Source organism: Trachypithecus francoisi, unplaced genomic scaffold, assembly GCF_009764315.1.
Source record: "Trachypithecus francoisi isolate TF-2019V2 unplaced genomic scaffold, Tfra_2.0 Lachesis_group5, whole genome shotgun sequence".
NCBI lineage: Eukaryota > Metazoa > Chordata > Mammalia > Primates > Cercopithecidae > Trachypithecus > Trachypithecus francoisi.
This window is the reverse complement of record NW_022681470.1, coordinates 146,717,664-146,745,280: the sequence shown is the minus strand read 5'-3', so window position 1 is coordinate 146,745,280 and position 27,617 is coordinate 146,717,664. Positions and strand designations below refer to the sequence as shown.

The 27,617-nt window shown below is 61.3% G+C and overlaps 1 protein-coding gene across 1 annotated transcript in view; it reads left to right on the top strand.

Moving 5' to 3' along the window:
* Positions 1–26,862, top strand: part of GNA11 (G protein subunit alpha 11) — a 29,289-nt gene extending 2,427 nt beyond the window's left edge. Inside the window, exons 2-7 of the mRNA XM_033195792.1 lie at positions 14,072–14,256; positions 16,952–17,106; positions 18,576–18,704; positions 22,197–22,326; positions 22,479–22,632; positions 23,967–26,862. Of these exons, the coding sequence (XP_033051683.1) occupies positions 14,072–14,256; positions 16,952–17,106; positions 18,576–18,704; positions 22,197–22,326; positions 22,479–22,632; positions 23,967–24,157 (944 nt within the window). The 3' untranslated portion in view covers positions 24,158–26,862. The remainder of the gene's footprint in view (positions 1–14,071; positions 14,257–16,951; positions 17,107–18,575; positions 18,705–22,196; positions 22,327–22,478; positions 22,633–23,966) is intronic.
* Positions 26,863–27,617: the final 755 nt, after the last annotated feature.

Here is a 27,617-nt window from a genome sequence, read left to right as displayed (position 1 = left end):
TGGGAGGCTGCTGTCAGGCTCAGGGCCAGGCGGGGCAGATAGGACAGTGAGGAAGACGTGAGCTTGTGGACGACCCAAGGAGGACTGATGTCAGTGCCACACAGAGGGCCCGGGCTGCCAGGGGATTGGGAGGGCTGCACACTCTGGGTGTGGGGGCCAGGGACCCCCTTGGGAATCTGATGCGACAGACCCTCAGAAAACTTCCCCTCCAAGCAACCTTGTATCCCAGCTGGAGGGCCCCTTGCTGGGAGGACTTTGACCACCTGAGGTCCAGGGGCTGGGGCTCCAGGGTACAGGAGAGGGGACCTCTGTCAGGCTCCCTGCCTGCTTGTGGGAAGTCATTCCGCTCTCCCAGTAGGCCAGCCCCGAACTTGCGATTGCCCCCATTTTTCAGGGAGCGGCTAGAGGGTGGGGCCGAGGCTCCCCAGGAGGGGGGCTGTTGGGCTGCAGCAGGTGGCTATGGTGCCTGCAGCCCACAGAATGTTCGGAGACCTCTGGGCGGAGGTCCTAGCGCTCCACAGGAGGCCCAGCCAAGCCGGGTCTGCCTCTCCCTAGAATTCTTTCCTCCCCTGCCCCTTAGCAGTGGGGACTCCATCCCTCCAGCTCCCCTATGGCTCCCGTGCAGCGTTGTGGAGGGGATGTCGGGGAGGGAGGCAGGGGCCTGCCACCGCACCCCTGTGGCATCTGCGGCCCAGGAGGGTCTCGTTGATGTGGGTGGTGCTGGTTCCTTCCAGGCTCGGGGGCAGCAGGGCTCTAGGACTCTGCCCTGACTTCTGGGTTTGCAACCAGGTAGAGCATGTTCTGGAAGAATGCCGTGTCTGCTTGCTCTCATCCACTGCCTCCCTGGGGCTGCACACGGCCTGTGAGGTCGGTCAGCCTGGTGAGGACGTTCCATGCCCTGTTTTCGGGGTGGGGAGGGACCTCATGGAGGTCCCTAGAGCTGGACGGGGCTCGCTGCTGTGCTGCCTCTCTTGTGGTGGCTAAAATGTGCTGTTCACGCCTCAAATGGGCCTCTCCATTACACACACAGGTCTCCCCAGAGCCCTGTGCACATTGGGCCGGATCGGTCTCCGGGGTGGGGCCGCCCTGGGCACTGCAGGGTGTGAGCAGTGTCCGAGACCTCCACCCACTCCATGCCAGGAGCTCCCCCAAGTCGTGACAACCACAGATGTCTCCAGACAGTGCAGTGCCCATTGTGCCTTGGGGGGCACGTTGCCCCCATTTGAGACCATTTACTGTGTGGTAGCATACGGTGTAAAATGCTCGTGGCAAAGCTGAGGGATAATCAGTGCAAATTATTTTCACGGTTTTCATGAGTGCTTATAGAGTCTTTTTCTATGCACAATCAAAGCCGTGTGTGTGTGAGTTCGCTACTCAGTGTATGCAAGGGTGTGTATGCATATATTGTTTTATACCCGGGGTGTTCCGGGTTTGTCGTTATGAACCGTCTGTCCATGGTGGTGACAGCTGTGGATGGGAACAGGAGTGGCAAGAGTGTACCGTGCACTTAGCGCACACACTGCTCCAGCCTCCGTGCCGCGCGGCTGCCATCCCGGGGTCCGCCCTGTGGCCCGGAGACCTCTTGCAGGCCCCGCCAGGAGCTCCTGGATCTGGGTTCGCATTCCCCAGGCCCGCTGGGCCTCTGCCTCTCACGGGCAGCCCTTGGCTGCTAGGTTTCCGTCTCACTGGTACACTGTGGAGGGCCCCGTAGAGTTCCTTGTAGCAGGTTTGTGGTGGGAAACGTGGGGACTTCCATGGGAATGCCTGTTCCCGGGGCCAGAGGCTGCTAGCGAGGCTGAGCCGGAGTGGCTCCAGGCTTTCTAAATAAAGCAGGATGGTTAGTTCCGGAGGCTTCCTGTCCGGCCTGCGCCGGCCCCTACGGGGCAGTGACAAGGCCCGGGATCCAGCATGGGGTGCGGTGGCCCCACGGGAAGGGCCGGGCCTCTGTTGGCCCAGTGTTGGGAGGCGTGGAGCGTGGCCTCTGGCGCCTGGCAGGGTGGCTGTGCCGTGTCCCAGAAGACTCTGGGAGCAGGAAGCGCCCTTGGATGGCCTCGTCCAACCTTGACTTCCCAAGCCTTGAGCCCAGGCTGGGGAGACGTGGGGACTCGGTCCGGGCCTGCTCTCACGTCCTCTGCGTTTGTATGTAAGCAGTTATGATGATGGTGGCTGGAAGGGTCTGCTTTTCCCGGGCATGGTCCGGGAAGCTCTCTGGAGCTTCCGCCCGAGCCTCCTGCCCGGCTCTGCCGGTGCCGCGGTGACAGTGGAGGAAGTGCTTCCCTCCGAGATTTAACCACGAGAGGTTTCACTTTCTGAGTCTTGTGGCGGAGCCTGTCTTGGTCTGGGACCGGGACCCTGGGCAGCACGGGGAGGATGCCCTGGCATCAGGAGGTTGGAGAGGTGTGTGGTGGAGTCTGACTGATCTTAAGAGGGGTGCTTGCGGAGCCCGCTCGGCCCTACCCTGTAGACAGAGCTGGTACCTGGCGCCCCTTCTGGGTCCCCAGCAGGACTCTGTTCTCCCCGCTGGGCACCCCAGCTTGTGAGTAGAGGATGGGAAGCCTTGTGTGGCTTGCCCACCTAGGTGACTGAGAGCGGTGGATGCGATTACGGGCGGCCAGGGGCTCTGGGAAGGCTCATGTGCAGGGTCATTATTTGGCAGAAATTAAGTCCTTTTGCAGAACCGGGATCCTAAGTGCCGGGTTGCTCGTGTGTGGGTGGTTGCAGGTGCATGTAGCTTCCGCCACCAGGCCCTGCGTGGAGCATTCCCCCCCTCTCAGGGAGCCTCCCAGTGTGTCTGTCCTCTGTAGGGCACCTGGCAGGTCTTCAGGACTGCCTGGAATTGGCTGTCCTGGATCCAGACTCTTGCTGTCATCGGGGCCTGGGCACATTCCTCCCCCGTCAGGATGTCTGTGGTCCAGTCTCCCACCCTCCATCCGCACTCCCTGCCTCTGGGTCGGAAGCCTCCGATGGTCTCTACTGTGGGGGTTCCTGGTCCAGCCTGGCCTCCTGCGGCTGACCGGCACTCTCAGGACAGCACGGGTGGGTGGCACCTCGGGCCATCCGCAGGGCCTGGGAGCAGTGTGGTGTCTGGGTCAGGTACGTGGCCTGGGGAGACTCAGGTTCAGAGCGCACCCCTGCTACTTGCAACTGTGGGACTTCCGGTCTGCGCCTCAGTTTCCTGAGGGGGCAGTGGGGTGAGGACTCAGTGGTGATCCCCATCCCACTGCAGGTGGGCACCTCCTGAATGCTGGCTGCTGCGCCCGCTGCCGGCGTGGTGATATCTTGTCGCGCCCACAGCACCTGGCGTGTGTGGCACATATTGGATGTCCTGTGAGAAACTGCTCCGTTGGGGATCCCGCCCTGGGATCTGGGACCTGGGACCTGGGACCTGGGACCTGGGATCTGGGACCTGGGACCTGGGACCTGGGACCTGGGATCTGGGATCTGGGATCTGCCTGCAGACGCCTTGGTGAGGATTCCCCGGCTTCAGCTCCGTGGATGTTTGGCACTGGATCACTCTCTGGGGTGGGGCTGTCCGGGGCACTGCAGGATACCGAGCAGCGTCCCTGGCTGCCTCCCACTCCAGGCCAGGAGCACCCCCGTTGTGACAACCACAGATGTCCCCAGACATTGCCCAGTGTCCCTGGGAGCAGGACCCTGGCGCGTGTGTCTGAGCAGCCCCCGTCCCCTCTCGTGGCCATTGTCAGCTACATGCCCTTGGTTCCCTGCTTCCCTGCCCACGTCACTGAGCTGTGCAGCCTCGGAGATGCTTGGCGAGTGACCGTCATTGGCTGACTGAAGGCAGATCACGCAGGGGAGTGGAGAGGAGTGGCCCCGTACTGCTCAGCGCCCTGCAGGCTGGCCCGGTGCACACCAGGGATCTCTGCCGGGGCAGGCTCGGTTGCCACCTGCCGGTGGGCCTGTGCACCGGGCAGAAGGGGTCCCTGAGGACAGTGCGCAACTGGCTCAGAAGCTCCTCCCTGAGTCCCGCCTGTGGCATGGGCTGCCCTGGGCCGCCCAGCACGGGGCAGTGGGGTCACACTCTGGAGGGAGCCAGGGGCAAGTCATTTCCCTCTCCCGGCCTCAGTTTCCCCATCGGTCACTTGGGAAAAATGTTCTTCCCCCTGTAGGATGGTTGAAGGATTAAAGGAGATGAGGCCAGTGCCGCAGACAGCAGGGAGGGAGTCCTCTTGTCCCCTGTGGCCGCCCTTCCTGCTGGCTGCTTTGCACCGAAAAGCTGCGAGTAACCCTGGGCGGTGGTGCTCCCTGGATGGCGTCCACACGGGGACCCCAAGGCCTGGGAGGCTCCAAGAGGGACGGTGGTGGCCCAGTTTCTGTCCCCGTCTGACTGCAGAGTTGGTGCTCTGGGTACCGCAGTGTCTGGCGGTCCAGGCTCTGTTTTCTCGCCTGTCAAACCTGTGGGGTCACAGGTTTGATGTTTCAGGGTACCTCCAGGGATGGATGGGGTGGGGGGCTGAGGGGTATGGTCAAACTGGAGGGCGCTGTGTCTGTTGCCATTGTTAACCGTGTCCACACTGATGGCTGCTGGGCCCTGCCACCGAGCGGCCTGCAGAGATGTGGCTGTTCTGTTGCCTGTCCTAATCCCCAGGGACTGTGGGGCCGGGTCTGAGCTGTGGGATGAATGAAGCCTACAGGGCTGTGGTGTGCCCTGCTGCAGCCCCAAGCTGTGGGATGAAGGAAGCCGCCAGGGCTGTGGTGGGGCCGGGCCCACCCAGCCTGTGGGATGAATGAAGCAGCCCTTCAGCCAGTGGCACTGGCGCCGGTTTGCTCAGCCTCAGTCCTACTGGATGGGGCAATGGTTGACCAGTCAGGGACTTGCTGGTGGCCTGGGCAGGTGTCTGGAGAGGGGCCCTGGGCCTCTGGACTCCCACCCTTCCCCCATCAGCGATCTCATCCCAGACTTCTTGGCGACGGTCATTGAGTTGGGCAGGGGCAGGGGTCTGTCCCTGTCCCCGGGAGGAGACGTTCAGACCAGTGTCCACAACTGGATTAGATGGGCTGGGCAAGGCTGGGGACCCAGTCTCCCAGGCTCTCGGGGGGCTTCAGTAAGGGCTGTGGTAAGACCCAGCGTGCGAGGAGAGGGGAGCTCAGGAATTTTGTGTGGCCAGGTGCAATGGCCCATGCCTGTAATCCAAGCACTTTGAGAGGCCGAGTCAGGCAGATCACTCGAGTCCAGAAGTTCAAGACCAGCCTGGGCAACATGGTGAAACCCCCGTCTCTACTAAAAATGCAAAAAATTAGCCAGACTTGGTGGTGTGCACCTGTAGTCCCAGCTGCCTGGGTGGCTAAGGTGGGAGGGTCACTTGAGTCCACGAGGCAGAGGTTGCAGTGAGTCAAGATTGCACCACTGCCCTCCAGCCTGGGCGACCGAGGGAGAGACTGTCCCAAAAAAAAAAAAAAAAGGCCGGGTGCGGTGGCTCAAGCCTGTAATCCCAGCACTCTGGGAGGCCGAGACGGGCGAATCACAAGGTCAGGAGATCGAGACCATCCTGGCTCACCCGGTGAAACCCCGTCTCTACTAAAAAAATATAAAAAACTAGCTGGGCGAGGTGGTGGGCGCTTGTAGTCCCAGCTACTCGGGAGGCTGAGGCAGGAGAATGGCGTAAACCCGGGAGGCGGAGCTTGCAGTGAGCTGAGATCGGGCCACTGCGCTCCAGCCTGGGCGACAGAGCGAGACTCCGTCTCAAAAAAAAAAAAAAAAAAAGAATAGCAAACATGGGTGAGTGACACCAACCACTTCCAGTGGGGAGGGTCACTCCCACTTGGGAGCCAGACTACATGGAAGCCTCCGCTGGAATAGAACAAGGTGGCATGGCCCCTGGCCATCGAGGGGCAGTTGGTGTCTGCACCTCTGAGGCACCTGGGGACTCTGCTGCTGTGGAGATGGGATTCAGTTCCAGTCCAGAGGCTGTCCTGCCATCGCTGCCCCTGGCTGTCACGCCCCACCTGGGGTAGTGAGTTTCGTGGTGGCTCTTTCTTGAGCCTCAGCAGTGGGGCCAGCCGGGTGCCCTTCCTCTCTCAGGGCGCCTCCTTGTCTTCTCACCTCCCTGCCTGAGGGTGCGTGCTGGAACAGAGAGCATGCCCTGGGCTGCCGGCAATGAGCTGTGGAACCAGGAGAACCGAGTCTGTTCAGGCCCTGCAGTGAGGGGTTGTGGGACTTCAGGGAGGCAGCTTGACCGCTCCGTGCCTCAGTTTCCCCTCCAGTCAATCCGGCACTGAGGTGCTGTCTACCTCCTGGGGTTCTGAGACGGAGGCGGGGCAGGCATGAGGCCCCTTGTGAAGCTGGATGAGGGGCGTCTGTCCTCCGTTGCAGGAGGGCTGCCCCTCCTCGGGCCCCGTGTCAGGTTGGTGCCTGGCTCTGATCCCACACCCGCTGGCACAGCTCGTGGTCAGGGGGTTAGATTTCCAGGCTTTTTCCAGGAGCCAAGATCACAGGCACACACATGCACACGCGTGGGCTGCCACCGGCCCGCCTTCTCATGGGAGCTGATGCACGGTCCTGTGAATTCCCCGGGTGGGGCCCTGCGGCTGTGGCCCTGCTCCCGGTGTGTGCACTGGCCTGGGCCTCCCTGCAGCCCTGTGGGGGCTTCCTGGCTTCTCGGCCCACATCGCACTGTCTTGGGCACTGTGGGGCTCAGCTCAGGCGTCGTAGGCGGGAAGCAGCCTGGAACCCTGGAAGTCTGGCTCCCAGGTGTTGGCTCCCAGGTCTCAGCCCTGCCACTAGGATCATGGGTTACTTACTTGAATCTTTTTTTTTTTTTTTTTTTGAGACGGAGTCTCGCTCTGTCCCCCAGGCTGGAGTGCAGTGGCCGGATCTCAGCTCACTGCAAGCTCTGCCTCCTGGGTTTATGCCATTCTCCTGCCTCAGCCTCCCGAGTAGCTGGGGCCACAGGCGCCCGCCACCTCGCCCGGCTAGTTTTTTGTATTTTTTAGTAGAGACGGGGTTTCACCGTGTTAGCCAGGATGGTCTCGATCTCCTGACCTCGTGATCTGCCCGTCTCGGCCTCCCAAAGTGCTGGGATTACAGGCTTGAGCCACCGCGCCCGGCCACTTACTTGAATCTTTATGTAATTTTTATTTTTATTTGTTGTTTATTTATTTATTTATTTATTTATTTATTTATTTATTTTTGAGACGGAGCCTTACTTTGTCGCTTAGGCTGGAGTGCAGTGGTGCAATCTCGGCCCACTGCAACCTCTGCTTCCCGGGTTCAAGTGATTCTCCTGCCTCAGCTTCCCGAGTAGCTGGGATTACAGGTACCTGCCACCATGCCCGGCTAATTTTTGTATTTTTAGTAGAGATGTGGTTTCTCCATGTTGGTCAGGCTGGTCTCAAACTCCTGACCTCAGTGATCCGCCTGCCTCGGCCTTTCACAGTGCTGGGATGACAGGTGTGAGCCACTGTACCCGGCCTTGAATCTTTTTTTTTTTTTTTCGAGACAAGGTCTTACTTGTCATCCAGACTGGAGTGCAGTGGTACAATCTCAGCTCACTGCAACCTCTATCTCTTGGGTTCAGTTGATTCTCGTGCCTCAGCCTCCTGAGTAGCTGGGATTACAGGCGCCCGCTGCCACACCCAGCTAATTGTTTTTTGTAAATTTTTTTTTTTGAGACAGAGTCTCTCTCTGTCACCCAGACTAGAGTGCAGTGGCGTGATCTCGGCTCACTGCAAGCTCCGCCTTCCGGGTTCACGCCATTCTCTTGCCTCAGCCTCCCCAGTAGCTGAGACTACAGGTGCTCACCACCACGCCCAGCTAATTTTTTGTATTTTTAGTAGAGATGGGGTTTCACCATGTTGGCCAGGATGGTCTCGATCTCCTGACCTCATGATCCACCTGCCTCGGCCTCCCAAAGTGCTGGGATTACAGGCGTGAGCCACTGCGTCTGGCCATTTTTGTAAATTTTTTGGTGGATGGGGTTTCACCATGTTGGCAAGGCTGGTCTCGAACTCCTGATCTCAAATGATCCACCTGCTTCGGCCTCCCAAAGTGCTGGGATTACAGGCGTGAGCCTCCATGCCCGGCTTTGAATCTTGAGCGTGAGATGAGCCCCCAGCTCCTGCTCTCCAAGCTGCACCCTCTTGCGGGGCGTGGGGCTTCCTTTTCTTCCGTTTTCCTTTACTGCGGTTTGGGGATGTTTGCCGGGAGCCGGGAGCCAGGGCACAGGAGAACCAGGTTCCTCCTGGTTGGCCTCTCCAGATCTTGGCCAGCGGGTCCAGTCCGGAGGGTGGTTTTCTCCTGTGGAAGCTGGCTCAGTGGGAGCAGTGGGCGGACTCTGGCCCCTCCTAGTGGTGACATGCTGAGTGCACCTGAGCGTTGCCTCCTGAAGGCTCCCTAGCATCTGGGGTCCGCTGTGGGGCGGCCTGTGGCAGGCCCACCAGGAACCATGCTTGCAGAGGCAAAGCACCTTGCTTGTGGTCGCATGGGGCCCTCCTGGAGACCTAGGCTCCCTCAGGTGTGGGAGATGTGGGCCCCATTCTCCCAGGAGCCGTGGCTGGTGACACGCAGTCAGGTCCATCCTGACGGGCACTGGAGTGCAGGGGACCCGATGGGGACATGAGGGATCCAGCACCGTGGACCAGGGCCAGGTTCATTCAGTTCGCTCAGGAAACATGTACACAGCGCCTTCTGCGTAGGGGCTAGGGATGCAGGTGGGCAGGGCAGCCACAGCCCCTGCGCTTGGGAAGCTGGCGCGGCAGGCTGCAGACGGGGACTGCGACTCTCACACCTCCCTGAGGAGGGAATGGCAGAGCCACCCTCGAAGGTCCCGTGCTGCGGGGGTGCTGGGCGCTTCCTGAACACCAGGCTTTTGAATTTCTGCAATGGGAGCTCCCCGGGCATTTGGGGAGGGGAAGGGCTTGATTGAAGGGGTAGTTGATATTTAACCCTGGTGCTGAAGCAGGCGTCGCACACAGCTGCCAGTGCCCGCGGCGGCCTCCTGGTAGGCTGAGCTCACCAGCTCCAGACCCAACGTGAGGCAGGAACCTGGGGGTCTCACAGCGGGACCCGGTGGTGGGTGCGGCCTCGTGGCGGGGAGGGAGGATGGGAGGAGTGCATGTGAAGCTGGGTTTGACTCGTCACCTGTGGAGTGCGTGCTCCCCCGCCACAGGCAGGGGCTAGGCAGCATCTGCCCTGCAGGACCCTCCCAGCTGCCCTTTCATGCTGGCCCTGGCTGGACCCCTGGCTTCCCCCAGTGTCCTCTTTTCCTAACATTTGTCACTGTCTCAGTCAGCTCGGGCCGCTGTGACAACACTGCAGGCGCAGTGGCTTGTGAACTACCCGAGTTTGTCTCCCATGGTTCTGCAGGTTGGACGTCCAAGATCAAGGTTCTGTGGATTCGGGGGGCGGGTGACAGGGAGCGGGGGTTGCGCTTCCTGGTACACAGATGGCGACGCTGTGGATTCCGTGTAGGGGTGGTTGTGTTTCGCGGTTCGTAGACGGCGGTACCTTCTTGCTGTGTCCTCACGCGGACGTGATCCCTCCTGGAATCGTCAGTGCACTCACGAAAGAGCCCCCAGAGCTCCGCCGCGGAAGGAGCTGACCCGCCTCCCAACACCACTGTCTTAGGGGTGAGGATTTTAACACAGGAATCTGGGAGGATCACAGACATTCAGTGCTGTGGGTGGGACCATTGGTGCGTTGCCCTGGGGTGGTGGTGTGGTCCGTGGTCCGTTCCTTCCCCGTGCTGAGCGGTGGTCTGTGCGTGGGGTCCTTGCGCCCGTGCACCTGCTGAAGGGCCTGTGGAGCTTTGGTTTTTTGGCTTTTAGGAGAAAAGCTGCTGTGGTGCTTGGTGTGCGGTGAGGAGTGGACTGAAGGCTGTGCCCTGGCGGGTGGCCTGAGACGGGGAGATGAGGGCCAGCAGGGGCTGTGGACGCGTCCAGAGGAGTCCAGAGTGAGGCGGAATCTCGGAGGGGCTCACACATGGTCTCGGGAGGAGCGGGCTGGCGTTTCTTTCCAGTGGGCAGCTGTTGAAGATTTTGGAGCCAAAAGAGCCTTCCAGCTCAGACGTCTTTCAGGAGGAGTGTGGCTGTCGGCGGGGCAGGCTGGCTCAGGGTGGAGCCATGTGGGCTGAGGCCTGAGTTGGGGCTGCTGCTTTGGGGCCACATGGCGGCTGGTCAGGTGGGAGCCAGCCTTTGCTGAGCAGGATCCTTAATGTGGAGCCCCAGCCGCGGGGTGTGAGGGCTCAGGCAGGAGTCAGGCATCCAGACATGGAGTCTGCTGTGTGGGGACCCCCGCATCCCAGCTGCAAGGTACTGTGTGATGGGAGGCGGCAGCAGCTGAGTTGGCGCAGGGAGACAGGGCGACTTGAAAAGCAGGCTGGGGCCAAAGCATCTTGAAAACCCAAACCTAGTGGCGTGGCCTGGCTTGAGTGCTGTCCAGAGCCTTGCCCTTGGCCCCTGCATTGCCAGGCTTAACAGTGGCCAGTACCTCAGGGCCACCAGAGGCCTGGGGCCACCTGGCCTGGCTTGGCTTCCGGTGGCCCAGAGCTCCTGCTGGGCTCCTGCCCCCCTCTGTGGCCTCTCCTGGCTTTAGTGGGTTACGTGGGAGACACGGGTGGCTTCCACCCATTGGGAGTGGTGCACATGGCTTCACATGCAGCTGCCTAGCTGTGTATGGGCTGCATGTGTGTGTACATGTACATATGTGTGTGCATACATGCATGCGTGCATGCAGTGTGCACGTGTGTGCTGAGGTACACGCATGCACACGTGTGTGGGTGTGCACATGTGTGCATTGTGTGCATGTATGCACGTTCATGCATATATATGTGTGCATGCAGGGGTGCATGGGTGTGAACCGCCTCCCACCCCATCAGTGTACCCATATTGCCTCTGCAGAGCTCCATGGGGGTCCTTGGCCAGCCAGGGCTGTGGTTGTCATTTTTGCCTTCCTTATGAAACCCAAAACAGGCCGGGCGCGGTGGCTCACGCCTGTAATCCCAGCACTGTGGGAGGCCGAGGTGGGCGGATCACCTGAGGTCACGAATTTGAGACCAGCCTGACCAACATGGAGAAACATCACCTCTACTAAAAATACAAAATTAGCCAGGTCTGGTGGTGCATGCCTGTAGTCCCAGCTACTCAGGAGGCTGAGGCAGGAGAATCGCTTGAACCCAGGAGGCGGAGGTTGTGGCGAGCCGAGATTATGGCACTGCACTCCAGCCTGGGCAACAAGAGTGAAACTCCATCTGAAAAAACAAAACCCCAAACAGTAGTACCGAGCCAGTTCTCATCTGGGCAGTGACCTCTGGCATTTCAGACTCCTTCTCGGCCGTCTTGGTCTTCCCAGCATTCTCACTGAGAGCTGGGGCTTGCTTTTCTGTTTCATGGTTGAGGTGTTTATGGCCTGAGGGACCTTGTGTCTTGGGTGCAAAGTTACCAAGGGGTGGCGCCTTCTGCCAGGAGTGCAGGGCCCTCCTCGCCTCCCGTGCTATGTGGGGCCTGTGCCGGGGTGCGGGCTTGAAGGGTGTGCTGGTCTCGCGTCGGTGTGGCCTTCAGTGTGTGTGAGTGTTGGCTGTTTCCAGGTGTAGCATCCTTCCAAACAGACCCACGGAACAGCCATGTTTTGTAATAGAGTTTTGTTAAACAGAGTCTCATCTGGGGGCAGTCTTGACCCACGGGACACTGGCTGTGTCTGGGGACATCTGTGGTTGTCACAGTTCGCGGGGTGCTCCTGAGATGAAGTGGGTGGGGGCCGGGGATGCTGCTGAGCACCCCTCGGGGCCCAGGGTTCACACCCGTCTGTAGAGCTGAGGCTGCTCAGATCACATCCCCTCCATGCCACCACTCTTCTCTTCAGGGCGCGGTGAGGGAAGGGCGTGTGGGGGTCCCTCTGGGGAGAAGGTGGTCTCACCTGCACACTCTCACCCCTCGTGTCCCGGAACTTGGGTGGGTTTGACCTTTTGTGGATGAGGTGAGGGCTGGGAGGCGGATCACTACCTGAGACAGAATCAAAGTCAATTTTCTTTCTTCTGAAAAGGACGCAGCGTGGTTGAGAAAAGTACTGGGAGGAGGCAGCTGCCTCTGGGGCTCCCCACTCGGGATGTGTCAGGTGTTTTGTGAGACCCCCCCAGGGAGCACAGGTGCTGTGGGCAGTTCCTGGGCTTTGTCGAGGGCCTCCCGAAAGCAGCACTGTGACCACTGTGGGACCCACGCAGCCTGTCTCACCTCCAGGAGCTGCCAGGCGAGGGGGCCTGTGACAGGCACCTGTGCAACGATGTCCACTGTGGGCAGCAAGGAAGGTTCCAGAAAGCACAGGAGGGAGACTTGTGTTGGGGCTCGGGGGCTTTGTGGAGCAGAGGCTGTGAGAGGAAGTGAGCTGGATCCCAGCACCAGGCAGCCTTCAGGCAGCAGTGATTGGGACAGCACTGTGGGCAGAGGGCACAGTGTATGACATGTGTGGAAGTGGGGAGGTGCCGGAAGATTCAGAGACACAGGGTGGTGAAGGCGAGCCTGGAGAGGTGGGCTGGGGGCATGCAGGGAGGGGCGGTGACACTTGAGTCTCTAGGCCAGTGGGGGCCTCAGCAGGGTTATTACTTGAGTAGGGAGTTGAGGCAGTTTCTTTTTAGAAATTAGAAGTTAGCTACTGTGTGTAATAGTTTGCAACTTAAATTAACAAAACTTTGCAACTTAAATTAAGAAAACTTACTTCAGATAGTTTCTGAGGGTTGGGGATTTGGGAGCACTTGGTTGAGTGGTCCTGGATTGGGCTCTCTCAGAAGTTGTAGTCACGATACCAGCCAAGCAGGGCCACATCATTCGAAGGCTGGACTGGGGCTGGAGGAGCCTCTCACAGGCGGGCTCCCTCTAGTGGCTGTTGGTGGGAGGCCTCAGTTCCGTGGAGCTGCTGGAGGGTTCTCACAGCAGGGCGGCTGCCTTCCCCAGAGCCCGAGACCCGAGAGTGAGAGCAAGGAGCAGCCCTGTGCCTTTCGTGAACTAGCCTTGGAGATGGCACGCTGTCACTTCCATTCTGTTTGCTAGAAGCGGGTCACTAAGTCCAGCCCATCCTCAAGGGGAGGGGAATTAGCCTCCAGTATTGGAAGGGATGAGCATCAGAGATTTGTGGACACATTGGAAAACCCAGCATTGGCATCCCAGCACGTGAGGGTGAAGAAAAGCGGGAGACAGAGTCTCTGCCCAGGCGGTGACCAGGTAGTGAGAGGCGGAGGCAGGAGATGGGCTGGAGTAAGGACCCCCCTGTCACCCAGAATGCGTGGGGGGCTCGTCTGGAGGCTGGGGTGGAGAGACAGCTGGCCACGTGGGCCCCTTTCCCGATCGCTTTTCCAGGCTGACTTGCTGGTCGTTTTGATTCTCTGGGGCCTTGGGACCCTCAGTGTGCCCATCGCAGAGATGGGGTGGTAGCGTACTCCTCTCTGGAAGCATCGTGGGTATTAGCAAGGTCATGGCAGACATGGAGACGTAAAGGGGTTCAGGCACGTGCTCAGGGCCACGTGCGGCAGGCACGACTGTCTTGGCTGACCCCGCCGCAGCACCAAGAGGGAGAAGGGAGAGCCTCGGGGGTGCTTGGCGCACGGGGGCAGGGTGGCCGTGGCCACTGAGCAAAGCTCTGAGGAAGGGGGCGCTCAGCCCTTGGGGTGGTCTGTGCAGAGAAGCCCTAGGGGTGATCCCATCTGTCGGGGCACCGCCGCCGCATCTGTGCGCTGTCCCTCTGGCGGGCACTGATCATGAACGGGTGTGGCCATCGGGGAGCTGTGCAGTCCCAGCCGGGGCCGGTGCCGTGCGACTTGATTTGGCCTGAGACCGTGTGTTTTTGACGTAAATACCAAGTTGGCCCCCAGGAAAGCGTGTCCTCGCAGAACTTCTGGAAAAGGGGTGGTTCCAATAAGACCCTGGCTTGGAGGAGAATGGGAAGGGCGCTTTGTAAACTCTTTCTGAGGAGTCAGGAGGCTGCGGCGTCTGCTGGAGAGACGGTCAGCCTCACGCACTTTGGTTTCCTATGCTGGGCGCTGCAGCGTGGCGGGGTCTGGGGGAGAGGGGGCAGCGGCACGCGAGTCGGGCCCCGGCTGCCACCCGCCCTCATGTGCCCCGTCCCCAGGCACGGGCGAGAGCGGGAAGAGCACCTTCATCAAGCAGATGCGCATCATCCACGGTGCTGGCTACTCAGAGGAGGACAAGCGCAGCTTCACCAAGCTCGTCTACCAGAACATCTTCACCGCCATGCAGGCCATGATCCGGGCCATGGAGACGCTCAAGATCCTCTACAAGTACGAGCAGAACAAGGTGAGCCGCAGGCGCCTGGGGAGGGGAGCATCTGGGCAGCTGTGGGCTTGGCGGTGAGCACGGTGGCCGCATTGCCAGGGTGGGGCCGTGCCGGGGGTCCCGGCCGGCCCAGGCTACCCCTGGTCATCCATCCGTTCCTGTCATGGACATGGAAACAGCAACCACTGCCTTCCTGGAGGCCAACTGGAGAGTTGTGATGGGCATTGCGTGGCCAAGCCCCACAGCCTCCCTCCCAAGTAGCTGTGGGCTCCGGTGATCCCACCTCAGCCTCCTGGGTAGCTGGGACTACAGGTGCATCACCACGCCTAGCTAATTTTTGTAATTTTTGTAGAGATGGAATTTCACCATGTTGCCCAGGCTGGTCTTGAACTCCTGGGCTCAAGCAGTCCTCCCGCGTTGGCCTCCCACAGTGCTGGGATTACAGGTATGAGCCACCATGCCTGGCCTCCGCCCTGGTTTTTTTGTTCTTTTTTTTAATCAAGTAGAGGTTGTTTGATGCCCTGTTTTTAAATCACAGCTTTATTGAGTTATAATTCATATTCTATGCACTTCACTTGCTTAAAGGGTGTAATCTGGTGGTTTTCGATATGTTTGCATAGTCGTGCAGCCATCACCGCTGTCGGATTCCGGAACATTTCATCTTCCCAAAGGAAGCCCCTTCCCCATTGGTCATCACTTCCACCCCCTCCTGCAGCTCCGGTACCCACACGTCCCCTTCCTGCCTCTGTGGATCGGCCTGTCCCGAACATTTCATAGAAATAGGATTGCACCCTGTGTGGCGTTTTGTGTCCAGCATCTGTCACTGAGCGTGACGTCCTCAAGGTGCATCCACACTGTGGCGTGTGTCAGAGCCTCGTCCCTGTTCATGGCTGAGTCATGTTCCAGTGCATGGAGGGACCGTGTATGTGCCCGTTTATCCCCTGGCGGATGTTTGAGCGCCTTCATGTGTGTGCTGTTGGGAGTGGAGCTGCTGTGACCGTCTGTGGACGTGTGTTTATGTGACCACGAGTTCCCTTCCCTCAGTTGCATGCTACGCCCGGGAGCGGAATCGCTGGGTCCCAGGGTTACCCTGAAGTTGTCCTCTGAGAAGCCTCCAGACAATTTCCCCCAGTGGCCGCCCTAGGGGGCAGGCCCAGCAGCCGTGCAGCTGTGGCTCCTGCCAGTGGCCTCCCTGGGGCCTTCCAGCCGAGGGGCCGTTGATCCCGCTTTTGTAGCCCTGTTTTCAGGGCTGGGGCTCTTGTGTTTAGATCTTGGTTTGCCACTTGCCCTGTCTCTTCCAGCTGTGGCCCCCCGAGAGTCCACATTCATATTTGGGCTTAGATCTCCATCAACATCTGAAACAGGTGTCTGCAAACTACAGACTGATTTTGTCGATAAAGTTTTATTGGTACTTACCCATTTCTGCCATGTTGCCCATGGTGCTTCAGCAGCAGCAGCAGCAGCAGCAGCGGCAGAGCTGAGTGCTGGAGACAGTCCGTGTGGTCGGGAAAGCTGGGTGTGCTCTCTGGCCTCTGCAGAAGTAGATTGCTGATCCCTAATCTGGAAGTTTCCAGGGAGTGGGATTTTGGGGGTTTGTGCCTCTTTTTCCAAGTCCCCCTAGGTGTGCTTATCCCAGCCCAGGTTGAGAGGCTGGGGGCAGGGCAAGGGGAGGGCTGAAGTTGGAGTTGGGGCGGGGGAGCGTTGCTCAGCGGGGACAAGCAAGGGCTGAGTCTCCACTCTGGGGGGCCTGGGAGGGCCCCCTGGCTCCCAGAGCCCAGGGCAAGACTCCCTTCTTTCCCATCTGGGTCCCACCCAGTATGTCCCCTCCCCAGTCCCTCAGCCAAACTGTGGCTGGTCATGTCGGCTTGTGCCCCCAGGGGACCGGGATACGGGGCATGGACCGTCCCCCACGGTGTCTGCCCCTGAAGGGTGTGCGTGTGTGTGTGCAAGCACGTGTCTGTGTGGTCGGCCTTCCTTTGTGACAGGGCAGCAAGCTGGGGCCTGACGCCGCCCACTGCCCGGGGTTGCATGAGAGGAGGCGGCTCATGTTGGGGCACCGGGTGAACTGTTGGTAAACTGTTGAGTGCGGCGGCTCGGGGCCGCACGCCGTCCTTAGCACCGGGTGTGGGGCCTGCCCTAGATGGTGTTTGATAAGCATTTTTTGGATGAAAGAGAGAAGCCAGGCGGGGCAGAAACTGAGTCTGGAGCTGCACACTGCGGGCGGTGCCGCTGGCTGCAACGCCCTGGGACGGGGCTTCCTGCCTCCCGGTGTCTCTGGAGGCAGTGAGTGCTGGGGCTGTTCGCCCGCTCTGGGCGCCGCTGCCGTCTGTTCTGTTGTCGTGCTCCATCGTGCTCGGTGCTGCACTGCCCTCCTGCGGGCCCCGGGCTTGAGGCGCGTGTGTCCCACGCGTGCTTGTTCCCCACGCCATCCCCTCCCCACCTCTGAGGAGTGAGTCGAAGCCCAGCCTCCCCGGCACCCTGCAGACAGCGCCACTGGGAGACTTTGGTTTTGGGGCCTTGTTGGAGGAACCGCACTGCAAGGCAGCCTCGTGTTTTTCTGACACGTGCTTACACGAAACTGTCAGTGGTCCTGACTGCGCAGCCTGCAGAATGCTGCCCAGGCCAGCCGAGGCTTGGAAGAGGGGCCGTCTCGAGCTTTCTGGTGGCTCCGTGGACCTTGGCGAGCTCTCGGCCTCTCCCCTGCCCGCCCTCGCAGGCCAATGCGCTCCTGATCCGGGAGGTGGACGTGGAGAAGGTGACCACCTTCGAGCATCAGTACGTAAGCGCCATCAAGACCCTGTGGGACGACCCCGGCATCCAGGAGTGCTATGACCGCAGGCGCGAGTACCAGCTCTCCGACTCTGCCAAGTAGTAAGTGCAGCCGCACCGCAGGCAGCATGCGAACGGTGGCTGCGGGCCAGCGCCCAGGACCCTTCGGGAAGCCCTCCGCAGCGCCTGTGGTGCCCCCTGCCCGCTCGCCTGGGGCAGGGACATGGTGGGCCCCGGCCACCTGGCCGGACTGAGGGACCAGAGCAGGACATGACCCTGGATGGGCCATGCTTTGGCAGGAGCCCATGGACTCTGGTATGACACTGGCCTCCTTGTACGCCTGGCCCTGCCACTGCCTTCCCTGGGTCAGGACTGAGCTCCTGGCCACCCTCGGTGCTGGAGCCTGGCCTGTGGTCTGTGGGGGCAAACCCACAGTCTCCTAGAAGGGCCGTGGGATGGGAGGTGTATACACCCTGGGCTGTCGCACTCCTGCCTGTGGTATCATCCCCAGAGCCACGTCTCCCACTAGTGACTGTTGTGACCTTGACTGATGTCGGGGTTCTCCCAGTCTCTGGGCCTGGGATAGGGGATGACTTGTGTGCTGACAGGTGGCCGGGCCGTGGCTGCAGATGGAGGCCCCCGCGCGGCAGGCTGTGCACTGCTGCCCTCCATGCTCAGCAGGCAGAGACCCTAAGGGGACAAGGACAGGCCCATCCCCCACCCCTCCTGCTCGTCTTCCATCTGTTCCCTGCCTCTGGGAGGCTGTGGGAGGGCCCAGATAACCAAGCACTTGCAGCCAAGTGCCAGGGCCTGCAGGTGGTGCCGGAAAGGTCTGCGCAGGCACCCGGCCTCCCCAGGCAGACCACTCGAGAGTCACCCCACTCAGGACTGCCCAGGGCGTCAGAAATGGGAAACTGTCACAGCCCAGAGGGCCTCAGGAGACCCTCTGATGCCAGATGGGGTCCCAGAGAGGGGTCGCGGGCTGGGCAGGAAAAGGCACGAGGGGAACCGAGAAAGCCGGAATCAGGCGTGGACAGTAGCTAGCTGTGCTGTGTAGACGCTGGCTCGTTGCTCCGGGTGGGTGCCGCACCCGCGGACGGGGAGCAGCGGGGAGACGGGCGCGGGGTCTGCTGGGACCTCTGCAGCCTCCTCTGCAGCTGCGACTCTCCTCATGAGGTGCTTATTTGTGAAGCCTCCTCCTCGGGGCCAGCCAGGCCTCGCTTGGGAAGTCCCCTGCCCTGGCTCACCGTCTCCCTCCTTGGTGGCCGTCTCTGAGCAGCTCTACTACAAACCCCCCAAACCAGCTGGAGTCCTCCTCCTGGAGCTTTCTCTTGTGCTGGGTCCTTTCTGTCCCCTGAGACCCCAGAGAGGACAGAGGCTGGGAGGTTCGCATCCCGACCCCAGGGTCTCCCTTGGCCCAAGCCCCCCGGGCTCTTCAGACTCCACCGTGGGTGGTGCAGTGCGCGGTCCACCCCTCCCTGTGGCTTCCCGTCCGTCCTCCAGCTGGTTTGGGTGCCCTGTCCCTGTCGTGCCCCCGGCAGCTGGCCTGAGCGACCCCCGCTGTGTTGCAGCTACCTGACCGATGTTGACCGCATCGCAACCTCGGGCTACCTGCCCACGCAGCAGGACGTGCTGCGGGTCCGCGTGCCCACCACCGGCATCATCGAGTACCCTTTCGACCTGGAGAACATCATCTTCAGGTACCGCCTGGGCCGCAGTGGGCAGGGTGGGGGGGGGCACTGAGAGGCTCATTTGCCTGCTGTGTCAGCTCACGCCTGCACACCCAGCGCTTTGGGAGGCCAAGGCAGGAGGATCACCTGAGTCCCGGAGTGGGGGACCACCCTGGGCAACATAGCAAGACCTCGTCTCTGAAAAAATGTAAAAAGTTAGCCGGGTGTGGTGGTGTGCACCTGTGGTCCCAGCTACTCAGGAGGCTGAGGCAGGAGAATCGCTCAAGCCCAGGAGGTCAAGGCTGAAGTGAGCCATGGTGGCGCCGCCACTGGACTCCAGCCTGGGCGACAGAGGGGGACCCTGTCTTGTCTTATTAAAGAAAAAAAAGCCCGTTGGTCTTCATCCTCAGGGTGTGTTTGACCAGGCCAGGAGAGAAGATTTATCTCTAAGTATGTGTGAGCCAGGGCCACACAGGGAAGGAGCTGTGGGGTTGTGGGGGTGGTGGTCACATCCATCCAGACTGGCAGCCGAAGAGACCTGGCGGGGAGGACATTGGACGGGGTCTCCACAACGGGCCAGGGGCCTGGATGGAGCAACCATGGGGCTGGGGTCTGGAGTGTTGGCTGGAGGAGGGGGTGCCACAGGGTGCGGGAGGGGTCATAGGGACTGAGGCTGCTGGGGAGGAGGGGTCATGGGAATTGAGGCTGCTGGGGAGGAGGGGTCGTAGGGACCAAGGGTGTGAGGGGAGGGGGGGTCATAGGGACCGAGGCTGCCAGGGGAGGGCGGGGTCATAGGGACCGAGACTGCGAGGTGAGGGGTTCATAGGGACTGAGGAGGGAGGAGGGCTCCAGGCTGGGGTGGAGGCGCTGGGTGGTGTGGGGTGGAGGCGCTGGGTGGTGTGGGGTGGAGGCGCTGGGTGGTGTGGGGTGGAGGTGCTGGGTGGTGTGGGATGGAGGCACTGGGTGGTGTGGGGTGGAGGCGCTGGGTGGTGTGGGGTGGATTCTGTTCTTTACGGGCTGCCCCTGTGGATCCCGTCGGGTCTCCGGGGCTCCAGGTCCACTGTGGCTGGGGGCCGGCCAGCAGAGCAGAGTTCTCCCTGGGGACCCTCCGTGGGTCATATGCCGGGTAGGCTGAGCAGCTGGCTGGACTCTGCTGTCCCCGGGAGTGTGGACGCTGTCTGCCTGGCTCCTGGCCCCGTACAACATCTCCAGGGCTAAGGCCCTGGCCGCTGTCGAGCCGCTGAGGGGCAGGGCTGTGCGTGCCTGTCCTGGGCTGCTGGGGCCAGGTGTGAGACTCCCTCCACAGGCCTTATTCCCGCCCGGTGCTTGAGGCCAGAAGGCTGAGATGCAGGTGTGGGTGGGGCCGGGTCCTTCTGAGGCGGAGGGGATCTGCCCAGGCCTCACCTGGCTCCTAGTGGTGGCTGCATCCTTGGCTTGTGGCCATGTTGCCCCCTCCTTGCCCCCTCTTCATGCGGCGTCCTCCCTGCCTGCGCCTTTGCCTCTGTTCTCTTATAACCTGTCCTTGGCCAGGGCCACCCTACATCTGTGTGACGTCGTCTTAACTGGTGACATCTGCACAGACCCCGTTTCCAGATCAGAACCGTCCCCGGGTTCTGCAGGGGACGGTTCTGCAGCGCAAGCTCGCCCTGGCACTGGCCCTCATGAGGGAATGATGCCTCCCTGCCAGGGTGTCCCCACCCAGCTGGTGTACTGCCGAGGCCATTGTGAGGGTTCCGGGAAGTCTGGGGGATTTTCCTTGAGGGCCCTGCCCTGAGACCCACCCCAGGGCTGGGGGTGCCACCCCCTGCTGTCCGTCTGTTCTCCCCACCTGTCCTCCCAGCTCGGCCTCGCAGCGCAGGCAGGGAGGGTGCGGCGTGAGGATGGAGGCAGGCATGCAGCAACGTGGCCACAAGCCAAGGAACGCCAAGCTCTGGGGTGGCTCCCGGGGACCCGCGCCGGCGCCGGGCCTCAGAAGCTGTGGCGTCCTCTCTGGACATGGCGATGGTATATGTTGTTCAGGAATTCGAGTTTTTCTTGTTTTTTATTCACACCAGGCCCATGAGCCCAGGATAAAGCTGAGGCTAGCTGGGCACAGGCCAGGGTGTGACAAGACCATCCCCTCCCCACCTCGTGTCTCAGGGTCCCCTCGCAGCCCCACGCTGGCCTCTTCACAGCGCAGGCCTCTATGTCCTCTGTCAGAAATGTCCTGTCCCCTCCCTGAGCTCAGGCCGGGTGTGTCACCTCCTCCCCACCATCTTCCGGGCCCTTCCCAGCTCCGGCTGTGCCCTCTGTGCTGGCTGCAGAGCCCCATCCTGAGCCCAGTCCTCTGCCGCCGTCGTTTCTCTGCCAGCTGCCTCTGTCCGCCATGAGCCAGCAGAGGGCCGGCCAGGTGCTCTGGGATGCAGCTGGAGGCCAGATCCCTGTCTGGAGGCCTTGAAGGCTCGTGGGATCGCCCCAGTGCATGAGGAGGGTCTCCTGCCCTCTCAGGTGGGTACAAGACACAAGGGGACCCGGAGCCCAGCCCTGCCGGCTGCCACAGGCATGCAAGAGAGGCCTTGCACTCCAGATGGGCTGTGGCCTGGTGTCGGCACACCCATTGCCCTCCCGCCTGACCGCAGCTGCTGGTGTGGGCCTTCTTGTCCCTTAGAGTCACCTGGCACATCTGTCATCCACCTGTGCCTGCTGGACTCCTCTGCAGACCAGACCAGGTGGATTTCACGGCTCACATGCCCAAGGCAGCCCGGCTGTCCTCGGCAGAGCTGCAGGGACCCCGGCCTTCCCTGGGGTCTGGGGCCGAGGCCTGAGCGGCACTCTCCGCCTCTGCCTTTGTATTCTTTCAAGAAGACCAAAGTGCCTTTCCTCATTCCAGAAAACTTAGAAAAGTCACAAGTAGAAAGAGGTAAACCTCCTGTAAGGAACCCACGCCCGCAGGCACCGTCTGAGCTGAATTTTTCTCCCGCTTGTGTGTGGTCTGAGAATGTGAGGTTGAGCTGCTCACCAGGCGGGGCTGGTCTCCTGCCCCAGGACGGTACTGGCAACTCTGCCCTCTGCAGCCGTCACTGGGGGGTCCTGCAGGGAGCAGCTGTGGCATCTGTGTTGACTCTTGCGAGCGACACTTGGTGAACGTCTGTGTCCCTGACCCCAGCGAGGGGAAAGGCTGCTGTACTCAGGTGACATCCAGACGCCGGACGTAGGGTCCCTGGTCACCACCCATCGCAGGTTCCCGCAGCAGCTGGCGCCCAGAGTCCTCTGGGTTCTCGCACCCCCACCTTAGTGCCCGCTCCCCTGGGCCCAGTGGTCTTGGGCCCCTTTGCCAGTGAGGGAAGGCTCTGCGGTGGTGACTTCTGGAGGCGGGGGCCACTCTCTGAGAGCGTCCTTGCCGGTTCTAACAGTGGGGGCTCTTCCTGCTCCAGCCGCTGTCAGTCTGGTGTGGCAGGAGGGTCCTGTGTGGTGGCCGTCCCGGGATTGCAGACTGGGCCTTGGGGCCCCAGGTGGCTGAGTCCTGGCGCTGTGTTCTTTCAGGATGGTGGATGTGGGTGGCCAGCGGTCGGAGCGGAGGAAGTGGATCCACTGCTTTGAGAACGTGACATCCATCATGTTTCTCGTCGCCCTCAGCGAATACGACCAAGTCCTGGTGGAGTCGGACAATGAGGTGGGCCCTGCCCTGAGCAGGGGCAGCATGGGGGACCGGGCCTTCTCTACCTACCGAGCCTGGGTCCCCTCACTTGGGTCCCCTCAGCTGCCCCTCGGGCTGTGTGCAGGGGGGAGGTCCCCTCTGATCCCCGCTGCCTTCGCTCCCGCCAGAACCGGATGGAGGAGAGCAAAGCCCTGTTCCGGACCATCATCACCTACCCCTGGTTCCAGAACTCCTCCGTCATCCTGTTCCTCAACAAGAAGGATCTGCTGGAGGACAAGATCCTGTACTCACACCTGGTGGACTACTTCCCCGAGTTCGACGGTGCGCGGGGCTGCGGCACGGGGAATATCGGGTGGGAGGGGTCTCCTGGGGTGGGGGATCTCGGGTGGGAGGGGTCTCGTACCAGGAGGGCACCATGGGGAGGGGGAGTCTTGTGTCGGTGGCTGTCATAAGGGAGGGAGTTGTTGTATGGGGGTGTCCTGTATAGGTGATCCCGTATGGGAGGGTCTCACAGGAAGGGTTCATGCACACTGTCAGCGCAACCCCGTGGGGACCTTGGTGGGAGCCCCTGCGTCCTCCTCTGTGCCTAAGTGCCCGCACGCTTGGGCCCCTCCCTTACTGTGTGGCCCCCGCCCCACGGGGCGGTCAGGGCAGCTGAGCACTGAGGCTCTTCACATGCCCCGCCCTCTCTGGGCCTGGGGATGACGGCCAGGGGACGGTGTCGTGTGCCCTTGTCTGTGTGGTCAGTGGCTGCCGTTAGCACTGTCACCACTCAGAGCTGTCCCCGCCAGGCACGGTGAGGCCCCGGACAGCTCTGGTGCCCTCGCTTCCACCTGGGATCTGTGCTCCTCCCGCGAGTCTCGGGTGTCATCGTCAGGAGGGCCCCTCGGGGTGCCCTGCCTCTGGAAGGGCAGTGGGAGGGAGGGGTCTGGCGCACGGTGTGACCTCGGTCGCTGGCTGCAGGTGCAGGGCCCTGCTGTTCCTGGGCAGGGGAGTGGCAGGGGGTGCTGCTCCTGCTCCAGCCACACGTGGCCCCTGCCTGGCAGCCTGTCCTGTGGGCTCAGGGAGCCCTGGTTGGGGGAGGCCAAGGGACTGGGCATGGAACCCTGTCCCACCAGTCCCCAGAGCAGTCCCCTGAACACCCCAGGGGCCTTTCCATCGGGGCAGTCAGGAGTTACTGGGCGGGGTGCCGAGTTGTCCAGGGTGGCGGAGAGGCAGGGGTAGCGGGTGGGAAACAGCGCCCCTGCTGGAGCCCCTGGGACGTCTCCGAGGCCCCGCCTGCAGCAGCGGCACTGTTGGGGGGATGGGGGCCGCTGTTCCATGCCAGAGGCCTGCCCTGCCCTAGAAGGCTGTGGCTGTGGAACTGAGTGGGTAGAGGCTGAGCAGAGGAGCAGTGGGGGTGTGGAGCCCCAGGTCGGAGGCCTGGGCCCTGACAGCAGTGCCCTGGGGCTGCAGTGGGATGGGCACCGCAGCTCACCCAGGGAGGGACAGGAGCAGCAGCCCGTCAGGCATGCAGTGGGCTCTGGGCGGGGGGTCGAGCCGGGTGGGCTGTGGGCCTTGCTCACTCATTCCCTGGGAGTGACAAAGGGACCCACGCGTCCCTTGCCCTGGGCTGGGCCGGGCCGGGCACAGTCTCACCCTCCGCCCTCCCCCAGGGCCCCAGCGGGACGCCCAGGCGGCGCGGGAGTTCATCCTGAAGATGTTCGTGGACCTGAACCCCGACAGCGACAAGATCATCTACTCACACTTCACGTGTGCCACCGACACGGAGAACATCCGCTTCGTGTTCGCGGCCGTGAAGGACACCATCCTGCAGCTCAACCTCAAGGAGTACAACCTGGTCTGAGTGCCCAGGCCCAGGGAGACGGGACGGAGACACGCGGCAGGACCTTCTTTCCACGGGGCCTGCGGCTGCCGGGCAGGTGGCGCTGCCGAGCCTGGGCCGGGGCCTCTGCCCGCGGGAGGAGTTTCTTTTTTTTTTTTTTTTTTTTTCATATTTTTAACAAATGGTTTTTATTTCACAGTTATCAGGGGATGTACATCTCTCCCTCCGTACACTTCGCGCACCTTCTCACCTTTTGTCAACGGCAAAGGCAGCCTTTTTCTGGCCTTGACTTATGGCTCGCTTTTTTCTAAAAAAAAAGAAAAAAGAAAAAAAAGCAACGAAACATAAAACACACACACGCCCCATGCCCCACGCCCCCAGTGACTCCGGGCCTCACAGAGCCCCTGCCAGCCAGCATGGGGGCCCCCGCCTCGCAGCCCCCCACGCTGTCCTTCCAACCCCACGTGCTGCTGCTTTCTCCTTCCTGCTTCTGTTCATCACGAAAGGCATGGAGACTCGGAGACTGACATTTTCCCCCTTTTTTAAGTTATTGACGCCCCGTGCGCCTCGCCTCTTCACGAATCAATGCTGTGCTTTGCTCACTGGACTCCTGAAGAGGGGGTGGGGGGCTCCCTCAGTCGCCCACCCTGGAAGTGCCTAACTTTTTTTTTTTTTTTTTGAGGAAAAAGAACGCCTGACTCACAGGTTGAAGAAACGCCCTGGCCCTCTCTCATGGCAGGGTCCCCCGTCCCTCTGCAGAGGCTGGGAAGGGTCCCCGGGCTGGAGCCATGGGTGCTCCTCTGGGCTGTGCCTCCAGGGCCAACACTGGCCTCTTGGGGCTGCCCGAGGACCCTGCCCTGGCTGGAGCGCACCCCACCGGAGCCCACATGGGCTTGGCAGCTGGAGGGATGGTTCCCTGGTGACACTGGGAGACAGGCCACTTGGATGGGGGCATTTCTTTTCATTTTGTTCTGCTTTGTGTTGTCACCAATTTGGAAACAGTGAGGGTGGGGTGAGGACTTTTTACAGAATATTCTCAGGTGTGTACCCGAGAGGCAGAGAGAGGGACGTGGCCGGCAGCTCTGTGCGTGGCCTTGTCCCAAGCACTTGTGCCCGCCCCCGAGCCCCGCCCCGGGGGAGCGGAAGCCAGCACTTGCACTTTGGCCAGGGGCGCGTGGAAGGTGGCAGCAGGCACCGGCCTGGGCGGCTTCCAGGCCTGGCTGGCCACGTCCCGAGGGGGAGCCCGCCAGGCCACGCCGCACTGAGCCACGGCCCCGGGGGCCGCTCCCGGGCCCCCTTAGGCACTGAGGCACCGAGACTGGCTCTCCCCGAGACTCGGAAGGTGGGGACGAGGGGCCTGTGTTTGGGGAGGTGGCTTGTTTGTCCGCTGTTGACTGAACACCGCGGCGCCCTGTGGGTCCGGGCTTCGCACAGCTGTCCCAGGGATGGATTGCCCGTGCTGCCTTCGCCCGCCGCCACTCGGGGACCCTGCACGGCCGCTTCGACAGACGACAAGACACAGCCCCAAAGACCAGCAGTTCCTGCCCGCCCGCCCGCCGCTGTCAGGCCGCGGGGCTGTCTGCTGGCTTCCGGGGGAGAAGAGGGGGAGCCCCGTGGAGGGGGCAGGGGAGACGTGTGCAGGTCAGGGCAGCTACATTTCTGATCAGCCCCACGGGGAGACGGGGCCGGCGGGACCCCCCCGGCTTCCCCACGCCACTTTTCTTCCGCCTCACCCAGAAGCGTCCTTTTTTATGCCAGGTGTCTGCCTAAGGGTTGGCTCCAGAAGCCCCCCGTGGCGAGTGCTGGGGCCCGGCGATGCCTTGGGGGAGCAGATGGGGCCACCCCTGGCAGGGCCGCTGCAACCTTTTCCAGCAGCAGAGCCCTCTGGGGGCCTGTGCTTGTGGCACCTCTGAGGGCCCAAATCGCATAAGGTGACCCGGTCGTGGCCTGAGGGTGGAGTCGTCCAGCATGCGGGCCAGATCGCTGCCGGGCTAAGTATCAGCCCTTCCCAGGGAGGGGGCCGTGCCAAGCATCCCAGAACCGGGCTGGGGCCGCCAAAACGTCTCGGCCTGGGTCCTCTGGGTCTGAGTGCCTGATCCCCTGGTACCCCAAAAATGGAGGTGGGTGTCGCAGGCCCGGGGCACGGTGCCTGCTCCAGGAGAGTCCCAGGCGGTGGTTGTCGTGCCAATGGCGCCCAGGGGCAGGGACAGCCGACCCCACCCTTGCCACGTGTAGGGTGTGTGTGTTTACCTTGGTGATTCTCACCTGCCAACGCTTTCTCGTGAATGCCGACCACCTTCTCCCATCATGTCACGCCCAGGCGGCAGCAGCCCCCAGCCACCGCAGGACCCACACCCTGGGTCTCCTGGCTCCCACGGAGGGCCATCCCCGTGCCAATGTCCCCAGTGGTGGCAGCGGATCCTGCAGCTGGCCTGGTGGACGGGACCGGTGATACTTGTATATTACACAGTCCTGATTTCAGACAATTTCAACCTTAATCTATTTAAAAAAATATTCTATACAAGCTGTTTTTAAGCCTTTTACCATTTGAAATGCATGTGTTGTGCGCGTTGAGGGATGGGAGGAGGGGCTGAGGAGCGGCTCAGTGTCACCTCCCACAGCCACCAGCCCTGACCCTTAATCCAGACACCGATGGAAGTCGACTTTTCATATCTTTCTCCTGAAATGAACTCTGTTTTAAATTGGAATAAATTTTGTTCCTAAATGTTGGTGGCCCCTTCTGGTTTATTTCCTGTTGCCCTTTGAAGGGGGCTGGGGGGAAGTGAGCAGAGGCCTGGCCCCAGGAGCCCTGGAGTTGCCTAGGCCATTGCCTGCCCTGAGTGGGGGACACCGCCCCCGCACGGTGTCCTGGGGCCCCTGCCCGTCATCGTGTTTGACCCTTGGCTTCAAGTTCATTTCACTAGCACCAGGCCAGAGCAACCCGCTGGGGAAACGCCGCCTTGTTTGGGGGCTGGGGACAAGGAAGTGAGACGGGGAGGATCCCAGGTCCCAGGCCGGCCTGCCCCTCAACGTCCAGGGCGCCTGTGGGGAAGTCATGCTCTCTGGGCCTCCATTTCTTTAAGCTGCGAATGTGGTACTTCTGCAACCTTCCTTCAGTTATTTTTTTCCTTTTGAAAAAATTAATTGTAAAATACAGATAACAAATTTTTCTTTTTTTTTTTTTTGAGGTGGAGTCTCCCTCTGCCGCCCAGGCTGGAGTGCAGGGACACGATCTCGGCTCACCGCAACCTCCGCCTCCTCAGTTCGAGCAATTCTTCTGCCTCGGCCTCCTGAGTAGCTGGGTTTACAGGTGTGTGCCACCACGCCCGGCTAATTTTTTTGTGTATTTTTTAGTAGAGACTGGATTTCACCATATTGGTCAGGCTGGTCTCGAGCTCCTGACCTTGTGATCCGCCCGCCTCGGCCTCCCGAAGTGCTGGGATCACAGACATGAGCCACTGCGCCCGGCCGCAGATAACAA